At 53.4% G+C, this 16,234-nt stretch overlaps 1 protein-coding gene across 3 annotated transcripts; it reads right to left on the reverse strand.

Moving 5' to 3' along the window:
- Positions 1-547: 547 nt before the first annotated feature.
- On the reverse strand, positions 548-16,234 carry TBC1D13 (TBC1 domain family member 13). Of its 3 annotated transcripts, none has more exons than XR_011075101.1 (12): positions 16,085-16,234; positions 14,899-14,972; positions 13,228-13,268; positions 12,562-12,623; positions 12,308-12,407; positions 11,358-11,440; positions 9,437-9,596; positions 5,971-6,181; positions 5,294-5,457; positions 4,374-4,604; positions 4,122-4,179; positions 548-3,208 (listed from the first exon to the last, which is right to left on the reverse strand). XR_011075101.1 is itself a non-coding variant. In XM_068551944.1 (12 exons), exons 1-12 carry the CDS (start codon positions 16,105-16,107, stop codon positions 3,143-3,145), a joined length of 1,200 nt encoding a protein of 399 aa, XP_068408045.1. In that variant the 5' UTR covers positions 16,108-16,231; the 3' UTR covers positions 548-3,142. The 3 variants fall into 3 exon arrangements, 2 of the variants coding, with proteins under 2 accessions (XP_068408045.1, XP_068408044.1); XM_068551944.1 differs by having other exon boundaries at positions 4,374-4,534; positions 9,437-9,593; positions 16,085-16,231; XM_068551943.1 differs by having other exon boundaries at positions 4,374-4,534; positions 16,085-16,229.

Here is a 16,234-nt window from a genome sequence, read left to right on the forward strand (position 1 = left end):
ATTCCCCACCGTATTACTTATAATAGAGGCCGGGGAATAAGCAAAATATTCGGAAATAGGCACTGGTTCCGGACATTTTTAGCACATTAGATAGAATAGTATCTAGACCATAAAAATATTTTTAAATCATACAGCAACTTGCTCACCACCTAACGTGAAGGGAGAGACAATACACAAAACTCCATATCAAGAAAATGACAATTATATAATAGTAATTACATCAACGAAGAAAAGACCAACATGTTACCGGTGATTTTCTCCAGATTGTGGGCTGTGAACGACTTGTTGAATTTCAAAATTTTTTCAATCTAAAAAACAACCTGCTATGAAATCATAATGTAATAATACCTTCTGGCCCAGTGTACACTCTCTCCTCCCTACAACTGCAAATTGCAGTTGTTAAAGAAGAGTTGGATAGGCTCTTCCAACAATTTCCTAACCTTTTCCTTTGACCATTCTAAGAGCTTCCTGACTCCATCTTTGCTCAAACGTTTTTTCCTGCTCCGAGGTCTTGAAGGTTTCAGCCCATCACAGAACCAATGCCCACTGCAAAGAACACATGATTTATTAAAGACAACTTATCATCAACAGCATTGATTCAAAGAACAAAACAGACGAAAAAACAAAAGCAGACTAACATTCTGACCCTTGGAATGAGACCTGCTGAATTCATACAGCCCATTCTCTAAGTGTCCAAAGTCCTGGGGGCAGCTTCCCAAGCAGGAAGCCTCAGGGTCTCTAGCTCTCTGGGGACCTCCCTTGAGAGTCTGGGGAGGGAGAATTGCCAAGGGCAGGTCCTCCCATTGGCGAGCTCAGTCTAACCTGGACGTGGTTCCTGTGCTCTTTTGACCTTCATCACAAGGTCAAGGAGAGGGCACTGGACCCAGGTCTGCCACTGAGGCAAATGAGATGCAGTGATTCAAGTAGTATGGTACCAGGAGGGAAGGCAGAGGGACAGGCAAGAGGCAATGCATCAGGTGTCCTGGGCAGTGCCTGCTGGGACCCAGGCTGTGGTCCAAGCGACAGGCTGTGAAGGGATCAAGTTGTGACTGAACCACCAGCTGACAAGTTCTGGGAAGAGGGTGAGCCAGGCTGCTGGGAAGCAGCGTTTCTACCCCATGCCGGGGTCTTGGAGGCTGGCAAGGATACCAACTCTCTCGTCTCCCTTACACCCAGTTCTATTACAGAGCTCAGGGCCCTCCCAGCCAGGACCTGCTGGAAAACCAGGAAGGTCCCAGAGGCAGGGGGAGAGGATGTTGACTGACCTTGGAAGGTCAGGAAGACCATGACTCCAGCTGGTTTCCACCATTCCAGCCCTACCCTTCATCCCCAAATCAAGCACTTGCCAATCTGCAATAAATAACCAGGAGTCTGAATAAATAGTAAAAATCTCCCAAATACTGTGCTGGGAGAGGAGGAGGAAAAAGGCATGGAGTCCTAGAAGCATCCAAGGGACAGCCTGGAAAGGCGCCTCCTTGGGGAAGCTGTTCCCGGCCCATAGCCACAAGTCCTGGCTGTCAGGCTAAGGAAGTTTCCGGGGGGCCTGAGGGTCCCTGCTGGCCAGTCTGGGGAGATGAAGAGGGCCCATGCTACGTCACCCAGCCTTCCAGATGCAAACCAGCTGCCTCCTCACAAAAGGAGGGAGGGCCTTGGTCAGAATAGGCCCACAACTCCCACAGCCCAGCGCGGGAGGAGCCGGCTGCTCCTACTCGGTACGCATGTGCCCCACATCCTGGGAGCAGCCCGAGCAGGTGACCGGAGAAGGGCCTGCACCTCCTTCAGCTCCCCTGCCTGAGGGAGACATGGCTCTCCTGGCCCTGACAGGACCCAGGCCTTTGAGCTCGGCCACGCCTGACCCAGAGAGGCTCCCTTCGGTCCCACTGCCCATTATGGGGTTCGCCTGCCCTGGGCCGGCACCTGGAAGCCATGGGAACGACTACACCTCAGAGGCACCTGGATCCCAACCTTAACGTCCTTTTTCTTTTGGGAGAGAAGGACCTTTGGGGGAACCTCTGGAAGCCCCAGCTCTCCCTCTCCTCCCCCCTCCCTCCCTGGGCAGGTGGGTGAGGCTCAAAGCTTCATGGGCTATTAATTCTCAGCAACTCTGGGTTTCCAAGAATCCTGCGGTGGGGCAAGGGTTCAGGGCCCTCGAGTGAGGCACTGTGGACTGGGAGCCCTGGGAGCCTAGAGCTGGGAGATGGGAACAGGCTGCAACGGTCAAGGCTGACCTCCAGGAGCCTGGCTGAGCCAGACTCTTCATCCTGTCTCCAGGGTTCTTGGGCATAGAGAGGAGGGTGGGGGAGGGGCTGGGGATAAGGCAACCCAAAGAGAGGGGAGAGAGCGAGCAACGGAGAGAGGGGCGGACAGAGTGAGAGCCACACCCCCTCAGTGAAAGAGGTGGAAGGAGAGAGAGAGGGAGACGGAGGCAGAGACAGACAAGGAGAAGCGAAGACCAAGAGGGAGTCACCTCCCTCCAGACACATGGAAACACACAGAGGGAAGAGAAGCACACACGAGGGGGATTAAAAAACATACCCAGCAACCCACAACTACACACACACACACACACACACACACACACTACACACACACACACACACACACACACACACACACTACACACTCCGTGGGAAAGAGACAGAGGGTGAGACCTGGGCCTGGCAGCCTCTTAGCTCCTTCACGGTGTCACCTTCCCTGTGGAGAAGCCCAAGCACCAACCTCCAGAAGTGGTTTCTGGCTCATCTGCCAAGCACCTCCCCGACCAGCGCCCAGAAGATGGAGCAAGAGAGCAGGAAGAGAGCAGCAGGGCAGAGGCAGGGAGGGGCCCTTGCCTGCCCCCAGGGCCCGCAATCTGCCCCAGCCCCAGGAAACCACCTCACAAGCTCCTGCCTTGCTCAGCAGCCTGGGCGAAGGGTCCAGGGTGGAAGGGGTGGAGTGGGGGGAGGAGCCAGGGCTCGGTGGTTAGGAAGGAGCAGGGCACAGCGGGCCCCCGGTGGGAGCGGCCAGGGTGAGAGGCCTGGAGCAGGCTGCTCCTGCAGCGGCCCCTCTGGCTGGGACCCCACGGGCTCCTGCACGTCCCAGAAGCCAGGGCACAGCGGTCGGCGGTGGCTTCTCTCCCAAACCTGGGCCTCTTGCCGCCAGGCTACTGTGAGTCTTGGAGTTCCTTGGCTTTCTGTAGGATCTGGCAGATGTCTGTGATGGGGTAATCCTGGGCAGGGGAAAGGCCAACAGTACGCTTGAGAAGTCAGCTCACCCTTCACCACCTCTGCTGCTCCCGGCCCTCTCCAGTAAACCTGTCACCATGCTGGACCCTGGGCCTAAGGGACAGGGAGCACAGGATACCCCCACTCTGCCCAGACCTTGCACGGAGCTATACTACACCCACTGCAGCAGTAACTTAACCAACCCAACCAGTCACCACCCAAAAGGTCTCACAGCCCCTTCCCTAGGACAAGGACCACCTGCTTCACCTCTCCCCACTCCTGCCGTCGGACCCTGACCTCCACTGACAATGAGCCTGGAACAGGGCCGGATGCTGTCCATGTACTAGCTCACTGGGTCACCTCAACAGCCCGATGAGGGCTTACTGTGAACCTGCCCATTTTACACATCTAGTCAATGAAGTTATTGAAAACCAACCCCAGGCCAGGCGTTGGCAAAGAAATTAAGGCCTAGAGAGGTTGCCACTTAGCTTAGGTCACATGACTAGCACGGGAGAACAAAGATGTGAACCCAAAATCGTCTGACTCTCAAGTCCATGTTCTTAACCACTAAGGCCCACACTTTCCTTCCCCCGGTCTGAGCACGATTACCAACGGACATTATTAGCACGTACTGGGTAATAAGTCGCAGCCTTGAGTGAATGACTTGGCTTCTCTGAACCAGCTTGGTTTAGAGAAGCCAAGTCATTCACTCAAGGCCACACCACACTCAAGGTCAGTGGCAAAGCCAGATTCAACCCAGATCCAAACCCAGATCTGCCTCAGGGGTCTGGACTCTTAAGCCCTGCTACCCTCTCCTGATCCTGACGCAGACTATCACAGCAGCTGGCATGGGGCGGCCGCCTGCTAAGTGTCTGTCTCATGGCTAAAGACTGAGCCTGCCCCTCCGAACTCCATTACCTGCAGGAGCCGCATGTTTACGGTAAAGTCCCCTTCCAGCAACTGCTCCCGGATCAGTCTAAGAAAAACAAGCAACAAAAGCACTGGGCCCCTGGGCCACTCTGAGTGCAGGCCCACCAGGCCCCTTCCCGCTCCTGCCGCCCCACCGCACCCGCAGCAAGTCTGGTTTGATGCTCGCCTGAGAATCCCAGAAGCTCCCACCAGCCTCTCGAGAGCAGGCCCTGCCCGCCCCCTGCTCGCGGCCACACTCACATGAGCATGGCGCAGCAGACCAGAAGGAGGAAATCAAAGCGGCTGTTGTCGGCAAACAGGGAGTCCCAGATCCGGATGACATCAGGCAGCAAGAACTCCTGGGACAGCAGCAGTGTCAGCCAGCGGAAGGCGAAGAACTGGGGCTTGATATTCTGCTCTTGCTGGGGAGACAGAGGTGCAGGGTGGGTGCAAGAATCCGTGTTGGCTGGTTGCCACGGAACACCATGCAACCTATTAGACATGAATTCATATAATCAGCAGGCCAGGCGTGAGCGCCAGGCACGCTGAGGCGCGGATGGCACGGGGCTGCCTAGGGAGCCTCGCTCAGTGAAAGGGGAAGCTCCTGCTTGCTGCCAGCCAATGCTGTCAGATCGTCTGATGTTTTCAATTAGTCCCAATGGAGACGAGCCCTCTGGTCAGCCACAGTGAATACTATTGACCGAAAAAGCATGTTACAGAACAGCAAGACATGATTCCATATGTGTTTAAAAAGATATGTTTATATATATCTTGTTCACGAAACTTGTTTTGTTTGTAAATAAATATCCTTTTTACTGAACTGTTTCCTGAAATAAACATGGAATGCCACTCCACTAATTTTTAAAAATGAAGTTCATACTTCCTTTCTTGGAGGACTAACAGGCTGAACTAAGAGCACACAGTAAACGCCCTGCGCCACGCCTGGCACACGGGGCACTGTATCCACCTCCCCCACCCCCAGCCCGCTAGGCTCCCACCACCTGCTGCCCAGGTCCCCCAGCCCCGCCTCGGCACCCGGCTCAGCACTCCCTGGCAGCAGCAGCCACTTCCAATCCCCAGACGCAAGCCAGTCCTCATCCTGGGCCTGGGGTGCTCAGGAGCCTGCCGTCCTCCGCCCCCTTCTGTCTGCCCTGGCCCGTGTGGTGCTGGGGGGTCCTCACCAGTTTCAGGTAGAGTTCCATGTCCTTATCCTTCAGGGTGGAATACACCTTTTCCATCTTGTAGGTGATGCCACACTGTGAGTCGTCAAGGCTCTTGATGAAGTTGTCCCGGATCTCAGCCATGAGGTTGGTGAAGCAGAAAAAGGTGTCCGCCTCGGCGTGCTCTGGGAGACGGGCAGGGTGAGGGCAGCCATGAGAGAACTGGCGCCCTCCCGTGTCCCACCCCACCGCTCAGCTACACGAGACCCCCTCCCCTCTGAGCCTCACCAAGTCACCCCGCCTTGGTCAGGCTGCGCCCCTCCTCTGTCCGTGGCCACTCTCCACCCCCAGACTAAGGACATCACTTCTTTCTTCTCGCACCTCTGACAATGCTGTACACCAGCTCAGCGGCTGACTACATGCTCTTCTGCTGACATTTTTTCAAATCATTATTTACTTAAATCCTTTCTATCGTTCAGCTTCCTATATATACAGCTCATCTCCTCTATCAGAAATTCAGTTACAGATAGCAAGAAATCAGTAAACACCTAACATTCTAGAAAGTTCAAGCCAGAAAAGATCTCAGAGATGATCCAGGCCAACCGGCTTATCCGACAGAAAATGGAGGCCCAAAAGAGGGAAGTGAGCTGCACAGCTTGATAAAATAAAGCCCATTAGCCTAGAGCCCGTGTATCTACCTTTCCACTCGCTGTTGGGGTCGGTGGCAAAGGTGTAGTACAGGGGCCCCACGATCTCATTCATGCCCTGCACGTAAGCGATGCCAGGGTTGAGCTTGGCGTAGATGAACAGAATCCGCTCCACGACCTCCCAGTGGGCCTCGCAGCCGTTGGGCAGCACCTCATACTCGTTCAGGGATGAGGGCGCCACGTTCTTGTGCGGGGAACTCATCTGGGGGAGAAGAGGAGCTCGTTAAGGTGGGTGGCACTACCGACAGTATGTTCTCACCGGGTATGTTCACCCACAAGCCGAAACCTAACTTCCATCTCATGGGCAGCCCAGGGCACAGAGGAACGAGTCCAGCACCACCGGGAACAAGCGGACAAATCCAGAATGTGTGACATTCTACAAGCCAGCTGGACTGCAATCTAATTTATGGTGATAAAGGTCAGGATAGTGCTTACCTCTGAGGGAAGGCGTACTGACCAGGAAGGGGCATGAGGGGACTTTCTGGATGATGGGAGTGTTCCGTGTCTTGATCTGGTCGGCAGTTACACGGGTGTATACATAAGAAAAAGGTCATCTAGTTGTATACCTAAGATTTGTGCATTTATTGTGTGTAAGTTATACTTCAATTAAAAAAAAAAAACTTTATAAAAATATATCAAAAACAGACAACTGGTTAAGACTCTTCAAAAAGTCAAATGTTGAGGAGGGGGAAGTGGAGGCGTGCTCCAGATGAAGACACTAAAGAAACATAACATCCTATTGCAACGCATAAACCCTGAAGAGGTGCTGGTCTGGATTTAAAACAACAAAGACATTCTTAGTACGACTGAGGACACCTGATCCCGGACTGGATGTGAGGTCTTATTACGGACTATGGTTAATCTCCGTAGATGAGACAATGGTAAGGAGGATGTCCTTATTCTCACGGGATGCCTGCTGAAGTACTTGGAGGTGAAGGGTCAGGACGTCTGTCTATATATGACACACACACAAACATGGCCAAAGGTTAACAACTGTTGAATTTAGGTGGAAAGTATATAGGTGTGCGTTGTACTCTTCTTTCAACTTTTCTGAATGTTTCAAAATTTTCATAAGAAAAAGTTGGGAGATGAATGAAGAGATGATGATCCCCACTGAAAACTCATGCAATAGAGCAGAGGTCCCCAACACCAGGATCCCCTGGGAGCTTCATAAAGGTTCGGGTGCCCGGGGTTAACTGTATGAGAGCCACAGGCACAGCCATGCAGGGACAGAGTATGAAGCTGTCCTGGAAGCCGGAAACTCCCTTTTCCACTATATATACACGCAGGGTCCTGGAAACAGGAAACTCCCTTTTCCACTATATATACACGTGTATACACATATACATGCGCGTGCATGTGCACACACACAGACACACACATCACTAATGTTTACCCAGAGTGTCCTATTGCAAAACAGAGCTCCACAAGCCTTCCTGTTTAATGCCCTGAACAGCATAGAATACTCTCTCAACATCATTTTCAAGATGAGGAAACTGGGGGCTTCCCTGGTGGCGCAGTGGTTGAGAGTCTGCCTGCCAATGCAGGGGACACGGGTTCGAGCCCTGGTCTGGGAAGATCCCACATGCCGCGGAGCAACTGGGCCCGTGAGCCACAACTGCTGAGCCTGCGCGTCTGGAGCCTGTGCTCCGCAACGGGAGAGGCCGCGACAGTGAGAGGCCCGCGCAGCGCGGTGAAGAGTGGCCCCCGCTCGCCACAACTGGAGAAAGCCCTCGCACAGAAACGAAGACCCAACACAGCCAAAAATAAAATAAAAATAAATAAATAAATAAATAAATAAATAAAAAAACCAAAAAGAAAACGATATTTATAAAAAAAAAAAAAAAAAAAAAAAAAAAAAGATGAGGAAACTGAGGCCCAGAAATGTTAGGCCACTCATCGGGCATCTCGCATTACAGTGAGCCCAGACCAGCTCACTCTAGAACCCGAGGTCCAGGCCTCAGAGGGTGCCCACTGCTTTCCAAGAATCTGCACAGCCATGACCTCATTTCACCCTCTGGGCAATTCAAACGCCAGACAGGGCAGAAATGATGGCACCCAGTTTACAGAAGGAGAGGCGGAGGCCCAGGAAGGCGAGTCTGGGCAAACAGTCCGCTTCAACTCAAACTGCCCAGTCGCCGGCCCAGAGGTCTAGTGATGGAGCTCTACCAGCAGGACCAGGTCCAAACCTAAAATCAGCTCTCAGCCACCAACTACTGTCGTAAACTGAATGACAGAAGCCCGGTCCCCATCTTGCCATGCAGCCAGAACATCAGCAGCCAAGCAGGAGGGCCACCAACCCAGCCAGCCACGGGGCCATTTAGCCAAGCATCTGGCACCTCCTGGCACACCCAGCTCTGTCGTGAGCACGTGGAACCCAGGGATCAGCCAGAACGGCCCCATCACCCCTGTGGTGGAAAACGGCTGCTCTCCTAGAAACACAAAGCCCTGATCGGTCACTCCACTTGGGGGAAAGGAGCTTAGCTTGTTGGAGGTTACAGAGGATTTCTCCATTGTTGGAAGACAGCAAAAAATTTTGAGGAACAAGTCAAAGCTCCAGGTGCCAGAGCAGTAGGTGTAAATTAAGAAACAAGACAACATACTTGTTTAGCTATAAGCAGCTTCTCAGAATCACAGGAATCTGCTAGAAGGCTGAGGTTCAAACACTCAGCATCACCTGGCCAGCACAAGACCTACCGTTCTTTTCTCCTAGGCCTCTCACACCCCTCCCCACTCCACCCCAGCCCCCACCCCCACCCACTCTTGCCTGGACACCTCAGCTGCCTCCCAGGTGGCCTCTCCACCTCCATTCCTGCCCCCGCCAGTCAAGTCTTGTATAAAGGCAGACTTAAATCACATCCCTGCTCTTAGAATGGTGCAAGGGTCCCCAGCCCTCAGGATAAAGGCCCCGCGTGGCCTCACCACCACTCACCTCTCCAGCATCCTCCAGCAGACCTCCCCCCACCCCCCCGACCCACCTCATGCTGGACTCCCTTCCTTGAACACACCCCGCTCTCTCCGGCCTGAGGACGTCCACACATGCCATTCTCTCCACCTGAAGTCTCTTTCCTCTTCATCCTTGGAGCCTCAGCTTAAATGTCACTTCCTCAGGGAAGTCTTCCCTGACGCCCAGACCAGGTCGGCTCCCCCCATCACTGTTCCCACCGCACTTCCTCATCACACTGGTAGTTACTTTTCCAAGCGCCGTCTACACCACAGACCAGAAGTGTGGCTCCTTCACTGCACAGCAGGGCCCTCCCCCACACCCGTGACACCAGCCTTTGATGCCTGACTTTCAGAGGGAGCCTGGAGGGGGACCGGGCAGGACCAAGGCTGCTTTGGGTAACTCTCAGGGCAGACGGTCAGGGGTCTGATGGCCCGTGGCCACTAGTCCAAGAGAAGCAGGAAGGAAAAGGTCATCACGGGGCGTCCCTGGGGCTGCCAGGCTGCCTCTCACATTTGTGACCCCGCTCCGGTTCCGGGCCACCGTCTGGGATTTCAGTGTCGTCTGTTCCACCCGCTTACGAAGGGTCTCGAACTCATTCTGCGGATCCAGGATGAGGAGGCAGGGGTACTCGGTGGCCCTCTGGAAGAAGGATATGTCTGGGCACAGCCTTCTGTCAAGAGGGAACAGGGGAGGACTGTTACTCAGCGTGGAATTTTTAGGCATCCCACCAGCACCCTGCTGCCAGATGCCCCAGCATCCCCAAAGCCTCTGTATGTGTGTGTCTGTTTTTTAATTAATAACATTTTATTTCAAAAGCAATATAGTCATGGTATATGTATACATACCCATATATCTTAACGTGTATTTGCAAATAGACACACACACACGCATATATATTTTTAAGTGTCCTTAGGGTCTTAACTCTTCTCCTAAAACAAATGTCTTTCCATGTCAAAAATACCTCATATGTACAAACGTATTAACTGCATTGTGGCTTAAAATGGTAAAAGAAGTTTAGTTAAGTTACACATTATACAACAGAATATTACACAGCTGACATGGGAGATGCTCAAGACAGAGCAAGAGAAAAAAGCAAGTTGGGAGACAGGCTCTAGATCGTGATCAAGTTTTTAAAATATATGTACTGCAGTACACGCGCATTTTCCAAAGATCTTATACAGAGCACATTGCAAACTTGCCCTCTAGAAACACTGAACAACGTGCTACAATCACTACCAGGGCAAGAACCTGTTTCCCCAGAACTGGGTTCAAGACGTGGTTCCTGACTTAAATGGGGCTATTAAACACCTGGTGAGTAGAGGCTCCAGCCTGAGAAGGAAGGAGGCAAGAGCCCGTTCTGCCCCCTGGCTGAGCCGCCCAGGGTTGGGGTCCCACTGCGGGCACAATGAGCACAGGAGAGGAGCAGCCCCAGGTGGCGAGGGGCTGGAAACACAGCTACAAACGGTGAAGGCAGAACTGAAAGCAGGCGGGCAGACTCAGAACCCAAGCTCTAACCACTGGGTCCACTGCGGACAGGCCTGCCGGCTCCTCACCCAGCCCTGTGGGAGAGTCACCCGCTGCCAGACTCGCCCACCCAACAGGACAGCACAGCCGGCGTCTCCACACTTCTCTACCAAGAGGAACGGCATGCACATGCACACAGCGTAGCTCACAGTTTAAAAAAAAACACACTTCTGACCCTGTCGCTCCTGTGCTTAAAACCTTTGCGCGTCTGCCCCACATCCCTGGGATGGAGCGATGGTCCGACCCCTGCTTGCCTCCAGTGTGGCCGCAGGCACACAGGCCTTCGCGCTGCTCCTCGGACAGCCAAGCTCTGCAGGCTCGCAGGGCCTCCCACGGCAGCTCCTCGCCCAGCAGCACACGGCCCTCCGCTCCCCTCCCCCTGCCCCAAGGTGCCCGCTCCTCCCATCTCAGCTGCTGCCTCCGGCCAGGATTCCCAATCACCCTGAAGCACCCCGAACTCTGCCTTCAGAGCGTTCTCCACAAACTTTAGTGACACGGAAGATCTGTTTTGTTGAACATCCGTCTTCCCGTCCTCCCTGCCAGCTTCTAGGTTCCTTAAGGAGAGAGGCCATGTCTGTCTATTCCGTGTTCAACGCCCAGCCTGGCTCTGAGCCTGCCATGTAGCGGGGCCTCAGTATTTGCTGAAGGAAGGAAGAGATGAATCCACAGACGCCAGGGCTACAACTGAAACTAAGGCAGGGAGAGAGGAGAGCCGGGCGCTCACCGCACCGCCAGCCCCACCCCAGGCCTGCTATCACTAGGGCCTGGACTCAGCTAGCAGGACAACTCACCAGCAGTTCCTCAAACACGCCCCTGTGGGCCTGGGCTGGGAAGGGACAGGGCAGAAGAACTGGGAATCCCACAGAAGCCCCAGGGGCCGGCTGCCAGCACCCAGCGCCCTGCTCACCGGACATCTTTGTCGATCTGCAGCAGCACCTCGTTGTCCTTGAAGTACGTGTTCCATCGGCTGTCGGGGTTAGGGTTGAGTGGCTGTCAGGGAAAACGAGCTGCTCTGTCCTCGGCCGGCTAGGAGCCCAGGGACAGATACCAGCCTGGGCGCCTGAGCAGCGGCTCCGAACCAGCATTCCCACCAGAGACCCAGCTGTGGCTGAGACAGCCTGTGAGCTAGCTGGGGGGCAGCACAGGCCTCGCGCAGCCTCCCGAAGCACCATCACACTCCACACCCGGCGGCCGAGCCCCGCAGTCCGCTCTGAGTACTTCCCTGCGCAGCAAGGACTCTGTCTTTCCTGTCTGTAGCTCTAGAATGCTGCGTGTAACAGGTGCTCACTAAATGCTTGCCTGCTGAATGAATGAATATTGTATCATTAGGTCTCTTCGAATCTAACTCATTACTACTTTGAGTTGCCAATTCCAGTCCTTGGAGGATCGGCCTGGGTCCAACCCATCTCCACTTCCCGACTGCAAAGCACCAGGGAGGAGCTCGGTATTTGTGGCTGGAACGAGGCTTCCTCCAGGCCGCACAAAGGCAGTTTATCCTCCCACCGGCCCTGCTCTGACTCCCTTCAACTATAATATCACAGAACCTTCCTCGAGGAAGGGGACTGAGGAGGAAAGGAGACAATGCACGTGGAGGACCTGGCTCAGCGCTGCACACGCATGCTCCCGTGACCCCAGTCATCGCTTACAGTCCCGACTGGGCCCAGAGCCTGCGGAGAACAGGGAGAGACAACAGCCTTCGGGGGCTGAGGAGCTAAATGCAGAAATGAGGTACTGGGAGGGCCAGAGGGGACCAAGACCAGCTGCACCTGGCCTCTGGCACGAGGGACCTAGTCCACTCCAAAGCCCACACCTCTCCCCGCTCTGCAGCCTCGGTCCCCACTGCTGACCCCTACTCACATGGTCCTCAAAGGTCACATCCTCCCTGGATACACCCATGTTGGCCTTGGCGATGCCAGGCTGGATGATCATTTCCCTCAGGAACTGAGAATACAGCTCCCTGTAGGAGAGAAGAGGAGAGAGGGATGATCCCCAAAGGTCTCCCCCAGGGAGCCCGGCGCAGAGCAGCAGCAATAGGAAGTGGGCCGGGCTCACACCACCTGCTCTGTTTGATACAAAGGGCCTCCCATCACCCCCCTTTGTCAGGGTCTCACCTCTGCTTGGCCAGGATGGAGGTCCATGACGCTCTCTCCAAGGGGAGGTAGTTCAAGAGAATCTGCAGAGAGAGAGAAGAGCAAAGCTCTGGCGACTCCCCCAGCCCAACCCTGGAAGTAGATGGAGGCTGAGAGGCCTCAAAGAAAATGTCTGATAAAGCCCGGAGACAGCAAGATGGGCTAAATAAAACCCAGGAACACAGGCATGGGCTGGGGGCAGCCTCCCATTTTCTCCCCACTGGCTTCCCCCACCTTCATCCTGAACCAGCTCTTTCTACTGCATTTCCTCACACAGACTCTTCCAAACGATAATAAAACTCTGTGCTCAAAGGGGTTGGAAACCAGGACACCGGGGTTCTGCTCCCACCTCAGCGAAAGGCTTTAGGTGAAGCGCAGCCTTTTTTTTTGTCCCAATAAGCATCACTTCCACTGAGCTGTCTGGACCAGGAAGCAGAGGGCTTCGCTGGCATTACAAAGTGTTCCATCCCCAAGGGGATCCTGGAGGGGACGCCAAGAGAAACAGAAAACCCAGAACTTCCCAGAAAAGCTTCCTGGGACAAGCAAGGAAAGACAGAGAGCAGGAAGAAGGGGCCAGGGGTAGGGGCAGCCCATGCAGGAAACCAGGGAGTCTCAGCAGAGCAGAAGCTCCACCCCAGGCACACCCACCTTCCAGCAGAGGCACCGCAGTCCGCCCTCACAGGGGATGCCTGTGGACATAGCAGGCAAAGGTCACGCCCCCGCAGAGTCCCAGAACCCCCCAGTCCTCCACCTCAGAGCCAGTCGGCAGGGAATGGAGTGGGCAAGAAGTACTTCTTCCAGGATCGTTTTCTGCCAGAAAGATCACTAGACTAGATGCTAATCCTGTGTGTACTCTCTCTCCATGGCCCGTCTGGAATGTTCTTTTGATAACACCTTCTCACCCTTGATATTCTTCCTCAGAGCAGCCTTTACCAACCACCACCTCTTCCCAAACAAAGTCAGGTCCCTTGACATAAATGATAATAGCTCCATCAATTCTTCACAACATCCACCACAAATGGGATCGTATAATGTAATTTGTATATCTATTTAACATCTTTAACTCCTACTACTGGGTAAGCCCCAGAAAGACAGAGGACCAAATTTGTCTTACAGTCCCAGTACCTAGCCCAGGGCATGGCCCACAACAGGTAGTCCGTAAGTATCTGTGGAATATAAACAAAGCTATGAATGCTGAGTGTTTTGGGCTTTACGGACATTGTTTCACTTAATCCTCATTACAGCCCTAGTAAGTAGGGAAGATCAGCATCATTGTCTCCGTCTTACAGATAAAGAAACTCATCTGGAAAGACAGAGAAATCAAGGACTCACACACAGGTCTGTCTGACTCTAGAGCCCAACTCAGCAGGCTGCATCCCCTGGGGCCTGGCAGATTCTTCAGCTCAGCACAGATGCCAAAACCCCTCAAGATCTTCAGGGCCATGTTATAAAGCAGAAACTAACACACCACTGTAAAGCAATTATACTCCAATAAAGATGTTTAAAAATAAATAAATAAATAATAATAATAAAAAAAAGATCTTCAGGGCCTAAATATCACTCCTGAACAGAAAGACAAACTTCTCCTGAAATACTGTCATGAACCTTGCTAAAGCAGCTGTTGCTACCGTCTCCCCAGTACCGTGAACAGGAGCTAATGCCCCCACCTGAGAATCTGCATGGGGTGAAGGGGGCAACTCAAGCACTACTTGCTGACAAAGTTACAAGGGCAGAGCAGTCACAAGAAGCTACCCAGAACACCTTGGGGTATTTTTAAAGACAAGCAAAAGTCTCTGTGCTGAAAAGTTAACTAGGCCACAGAGGGCAAAGTCAAAAACTGCTGGGGTTCAGTTCCTTAAAGTGGGTGTCTCAAGGCTGGAATTTTACCATTAATCAAAGTTCACTGTTGCCTGAGTTGGCTTTGATCCTAAGCCAGGGATAGAACCAGGAACCACTCTGCAGCTAACCAAATTCTACAAGACAGGAAGCTTGCTGAGGAATGAGGAAAGACCTGACCTCGGCTCACAAAGTCTCCCCTCTGCCCTCCAGTTACTCTCAGGAAGCAATCAGCATCACTCATAGGCCAATAAGCACCCTGTCTAAGGCCTACAGGCATGCTAATTGTGGCCACCACTGCTCCAGGAACCCCCTCCAAGCTCAGGGTAGTCACTGGTTGTTCAGCTCCACAGAAGCTGGAGATGGCCCCAAAAGGCAGGCTGGCCCCCAGAACTGGCCAGGTGTGGCCTTGGGCACCCTCCCCTCCATCTTAGTCACAACGTTGCTCTAGGAAAACCCTGAAAACGGAGAGTTGCCTCTTACCACTGAAACTGAGTTCCTGAAGCTTTTCCAAGGCAATCGTGGGCTCCTTCAGGACATCCTGGAAATCTGCAATCCTAGAAGGAGGGAGGGGGAGGCAAATGAAGCACAACCAAACCCCAAGATGACAGGCTTAGCGACCACTCCAAAAGCCTACAGCTCCCTTACACCACCAGTCTCCAGCCTGTTCCTCCCTCCCCTTCGGGACATAAAGATGGCAAAGCTCAAGCAAAACCTGGCCAAAGGCAGCTTTGGAGAACTAGAGATCACTTTTTCCTCTAAGCCCAGAAATGTAGAGATATTCTTGTCTAGAGGTTCTCAAATGAGCACCATGAAATTAGACACATTCTAATATTTAGTGAGCTGGCATTTATGGGGCACTTCCTGCTGGCCAGGCCCAACACACTGCTGCTATCTGAACTCAAAAAACCCTAGGAATCAGGAGTAATTTGATCTGTAGACAAGGACCTGTGTAATCAGCGTTCCAAGCTCAAATATATAACCATTAAAAGACCTCTGGGCCTGCCCGCAGGCAAGGACAAAAGGTTTAAAAAACAAGTCCTGCACCAAGGGGGGAAAGTGGGGGGAGGGGGGTGAATTGGGAAATTGGGATTGACATATATACACTAATATATAAAACAGATAACTAATAAGAACCTGATGTATAAAAAATAAATTAAATTTAAAAAAAAAAAAACAAGTCCTGGAGGAAAACTGAAGAGTGAGCAAAATTAGCCAACGCTGCAGGATTTGGCCTGAGGGGAGAACAAACTGGAGAATCCAGGTTTTCTAACATTTCTAGTAAGAAAAGGACACGTGGGACAGGGAGCACCTGGATAGACTAGGGTACTGGGGCAAAGGGTTAACAAGGGAAAAGAGGACAGGAGGTGGGGGTGAGATCGGGCATCGAGGCCCTGGAAGAGGAAGACACCAGGGGAAGGGATCCAGGGTGAGGAAGAGACAGAGAGACAGTGAGAAAAGGGGCGACACCGAGGGGCAGGTGTCCACGCTCCGTGCCCCCCTCAGGCCCACAGCAAAGAGGTTGGAAAGTGGGCGCCCAAAACCTTCTGCCGGGGGCGGGGTGGGGGGGTGTCTCGGTTCATGGCCGCATCTGCGCGCCCCCTCCGCAGGTCAGAAGAGGCAACCTGGCCAGGAGTGGCCTGGCTGGTCTACCCCAGTGGCCCCTTACCGGCTCTTGTGCAGACTCGACATGGTGTTGACTTCCGGATCCCCCCGCTGCCTCCGCCGCCGCCAGCGCCGCCGCCCCTCAGGGCCGCGGGGCGCTGGGCAAAGGCCTCCGACCGGAAACTCAGCCTCAGGCGCGCGCGTTCTGCTCCGC

This window comes from Eschrichtius robustus, chromosome 10 (genome assembly GCF_028021215.1).
Source record: "Eschrichtius robustus isolate mEscRob2 chromosome 10, mEscRob2.pri, whole genome shotgun sequence".
NCBI lineage: Eukaryota > Metazoa > Chordata > Mammalia > Artiodactyla > Eschrichtiidae > Eschrichtius > Eschrichtius robustus.

Excerpts from the sequence above, each read along its gene's own strand:
- TBC1D13 (XM_068551943.1), bottom strand. The coding sequence starts at position 16,107 with ATGTCGAGTCTGCACAAGAGCCG. Across the intron at positions 14,973-16,084 it reads TCGAGTCTGCACAAGAGCCG|GATTGCAGATTTCCAGGATG; the intron begins GTAAGGGGCCAC and ends CCCTCCTTCTAG. Across the intron at positions 4,180-4,373 it reads GTCTGCTGCGCCATGCTCAT|ACTGATCCGGGAGCAGTTGC; the intron begins GTGAGTGTGGCC and ends TGTTTTTCTTAG.